A 3356-nucleotide genomic window follows, 5' to 3' on the forward strand; every position below is an offset into this window, starting at 1 on the left:
TCTCGCCGATGTACTGCACCACCTGCGGCACAGGCGCGCTGCACCCTCCCGCCGCACACGGGCCGCCCCAGTGCCCCCAGTGCCCATCCTGCCGCGGGCTTCTACCTGATCGTGCCCCCCACTTTACAGAGAGGAAAACAGGCTCACAGAGGGTACCTCAGCAAGGTGACGGTGGGGGGGCAGAACTAGACTGGAGCCCACGGAGGACAGCACCCACGGCCACCGGCCACCCAGCCAGGCCACCAAGACCGACACTGCCTTAAACCGGGGTGCATGGAGCCAGGCAGGCGCTATGGAAGGCCGAGGCAGGAGGATTGCAAGTTCCAGCTCAGCCCAGAAAACAGCAACTTAGGGAAGAGTGTGTCTCAAAATGAAAATAGAAAAGGCCTGGGGATGTAGCTCCCAGCGAAGGCCCTGGGTTCCATCCCCAGCCCTGCAAATAACGCAGCAGCCAGGCGGCGTGCCCACCCTGAACCAGGAGGCGAGGCAGAGATTCTGGACCGGATGCGGCTCGGGCCCCCGCGGCACCCTCAGGGCCCACGCAAGCTCGCTCGCGCGGTGGCAGGGACCCACCCTCCTCCCAGGTGCAGAGGCTGTGGCTGGGCGGGAGACAACGGCCCGTGGAGTCCAGGCAGGGCCCATCAGACCCATCCCACCCGGCTGCTCCATGGGTCTCTGCTGAAAAAGAGCTACACATGAAGCAGGTCGAGTGTGGAGACAGCCAGGCACGGAGCCTGGCCTGGGCAGCCTGGGCAACTTGGGACCCCCCGCCTCAAAGTGTAAAGATGAAGGGCCGGGTGCATCTCAGTGGTGAGCGTTTACCAGGCCTGTGTGGGGCCTGGCGCCAGCCCGGTACCAGGAAGGACGGACTAGGGAGGGACGACCTGCTCTGGTGATTCTCAGCCAAGGGCGAGACGTGGCCCAGGGACTCGCCGCGGTGTCTGGACACATCTGGAAGGGTCACGACTGTGGCTACGAGGGTGGCAATGGCACCTAGTGGCTCAGAGGCGAGGACAGTGCTAAATTCCCACAACGTCAGGGCAGCCCCGAACCTCAGCAGCACCAGGACTTGGCGACGCTGTGGGCCCGGCCCACTGCGCACAGAGTACCGGAGATAAAGGGACATGCGCAGCGACACCCAGGGCCTGCTGGGCCAGGAAGCACTGCGCAAAAAACATCTCATTTTGTCCCCTTCAGGGCAGAGGACACGAGGTGGGCTAAGGGGCGGCTCTGGGACTAGGGGGTGCACAGCTGTCCATTCCTAGCCCGGAGTAGGGCGGGGCCTGGGAGGTGAATTCCGGGAAGCTCCCCGGGCTCGCAGTGACCTTGGGACCCCGCCCCTGCGAGCAGATGCACCGCCCCTCTGCCAGGGATAAGAAAGGGGCAAGTACAGCCGGAATCCAAGGAAAACTGAGCCTGGGGATTTAGCTCAGTGGTTCCATCGCCAGCCTCCAGAAGTGCAAGGTCCTGAGTTCGATCCCCGGTACCAAAACAGAAGCTGTGCCTCGCCGGCCACCACCTGGGACAGCAGCCAGGAGGACTCCAGGCAGAACCAGCCCCGAGATGTTGAGGTCCATTCGGCTGCTTGCCCTGCCAACCTTGCAAGCTCCAGCTCTGCGCACCCCGCCTGCACGTGGCCCCCTTTCCTTTATGACTCCAAAGCCTGCACCAACCTCTCGAAGACATTTGTTTCTGCTTTTACGGCACTAGGGATCGAGCCCAGGGCCCTCACACTGATCTACAGTCCAGCCTTTTTTATTTTGTATTTTGAGACAGGTTCCTGCTGAGTCACTAAGCAACCTCCAGGGTGGGTCAAACTTTTGACCCTCCTGCCTCAGCCTCCCAGAGTGTAGCGGACACCCCTGCCCACTACTAGCAAGCTATAAGTGGCACAGGTTTCTTGCTTCCCCACAATTCGGCTGTATTATATTAGGAGTCTAACCAGGGGGCGGGCCGTGGGGCGTTCTGTGGGCGGGGCGTGTCTATGGGCGTGCCGGGCTATGGGGCGTGTCTGTGGGCGGGGACAGATGGGCGGGGCCTGACCGTGCAGTTGTATTTGATGCAGTCATCCCAGAAGCGGCTGGCGGAGAACTTCTTACGCAGCACCACCGTGAGCCCGTAGATGATGCACTGCCCCACACCCATGATGTTGCCTGGGAGGGCCGCGGGCGGCATGAGGCCCGGCCCCATCCCACACGTCCCCCAAGTGTCCCCTGCATACCCAGGCCCCACAGTACCTGCCGAATGGTACAGGGGCAGGCAGTCATACAACACATCCGCCTCACGCATGCTGTAGGAGTGGTGGCCGAAGGCTGCGATGCGGTAGTACCTGGGGCGGGAGAGCCAGGAGAGACAGACGTGGGGACGCCTGACAGGTCCCTAGGGCGGGTCCAGGGCACAGTGCGTGCAAAGGTCCTGGGGCCGGAGCAGAGGTGAGGCAAGGAGCTGGGCAGAGGGGTGCGATCAAGATCCGAACCCACGCCGAGGTGGAGGCCGTTTGGGGGTGTTGAGTCAGTGGAGGGACAGGTCCTCCTGAGGGGAAGGGACGCACTGTGAAGTGATGGCCTCACCCAGAGTCTCCCAGGACCTCACCTGCTGTGCACCACGATGGCGGCCTTGGGCAGCCCTGTGGTCCCCGACGTGTAGATGTAGAAGAGGCGATCTGCAGAGAGGTCGGTGTTGGGACAGGCTGGAGGCACCGGGGCAGGAAGTGGCGAGGGTCCCCCACTCACCATCCATGCCCTCGCTCAGGGTCAGGGCCAGGGGCGCGGGGCGGGCCTCCTTCAGCATGGCGTCCAGAGGACGGCTGTCGGGCAGCAGGCTCTCCGGCCCCAGGTCTCCGGTACAGAACTTCGCCAGGCTCTTCCCCAGCTGCGCGCTCACCTCAGCCACCGCTGCAGCGGCCACACAGGAGCCAGATGGGCACTCGGCCGCCCAGATGCCCCATCCCAAGGCCCCATGCAGTCTCCCCAGGCTAGGTGCCTCAGGGTGTCCTGGAAGGGCCCTTCTGCTTTTCCTCGGGCTGGGGACTGAGCCACACCCTTAGCCCGGTTCATTTTGGCACTGGATCTGGCTAATTTGCTCAGCCCGGTATTGCACTTGGGATTCTCCTGCCTCAGCCTCCTGAGTAACGGGTGACAGGCGCCCCATGTTGGAAGGGCCCTTGTGAGGCCTGGGCCCACTGCCTCCCTGCCCGGGGTCCTGCCCGCCTGTCGCCGACCCGGCCTCACCCGCTGCCATCTCCCCGCCGTAGATGAGTGCCTTGGCACCCGAGGTGCTCAGGCAGAAGGCCAGGGGCTCACGCCGCAGGTTAACGTTGAGCAGCGCAGCCACCACGCCTGCCTTGGCCAGGCCCA

At 63.8% G+C, this 3356-nt stretch overlaps 1 protein-coding gene across 1 annotated transcript in view; it reads right to left on the bottom strand.

Annotated features, from left to right (window-relative positions):
• Slc27a1 (solute carrier family 27 member 1) overlaps positions 1–3356 on the bottom strand; it is a 12551-nt gene that overhangs the window by 4889 nt on the left and 4306 nt on the right. Inside the window, exons 3-8 of the mRNA XM_033759366.1 lie at positions 3231–3355; positions 2733–2894; positions 2593–2662; positions 2238–2329; positions 2044–2153; positions 7–22 (exon numbers count right to left, since the gene is read on the bottom strand). Of these exons, the coding sequence (XP_033615257.1) occupies positions 7–22; positions 2044–2153; positions 2238–2329; positions 2593–2662; positions 2733–2894; positions 3231–3355 (575 nt within the window). The remainder of the gene's footprint in view (positions 1–6; positions 23–2043; positions 2154–2237; positions 2330–2592; positions 2663–2732; positions 2895–3230; position 3356) is intronic.

Source organism: Fukomys damarensis, unplaced genomic scaffold (assembly GCF_012274545.1).
Source record: "Fukomys damarensis isolate Sample0158 unplaced genomic scaffold, DMR_v1.0_HiC HiC_scaffold_37, whole genome shotgun sequence".
Taxonomy (NCBI): domain Eukaryota; kingdom Metazoa; phylum Chordata; class Mammalia; order Rodentia; family Bathyergidae; genus Fukomys; species Fukomys damarensis.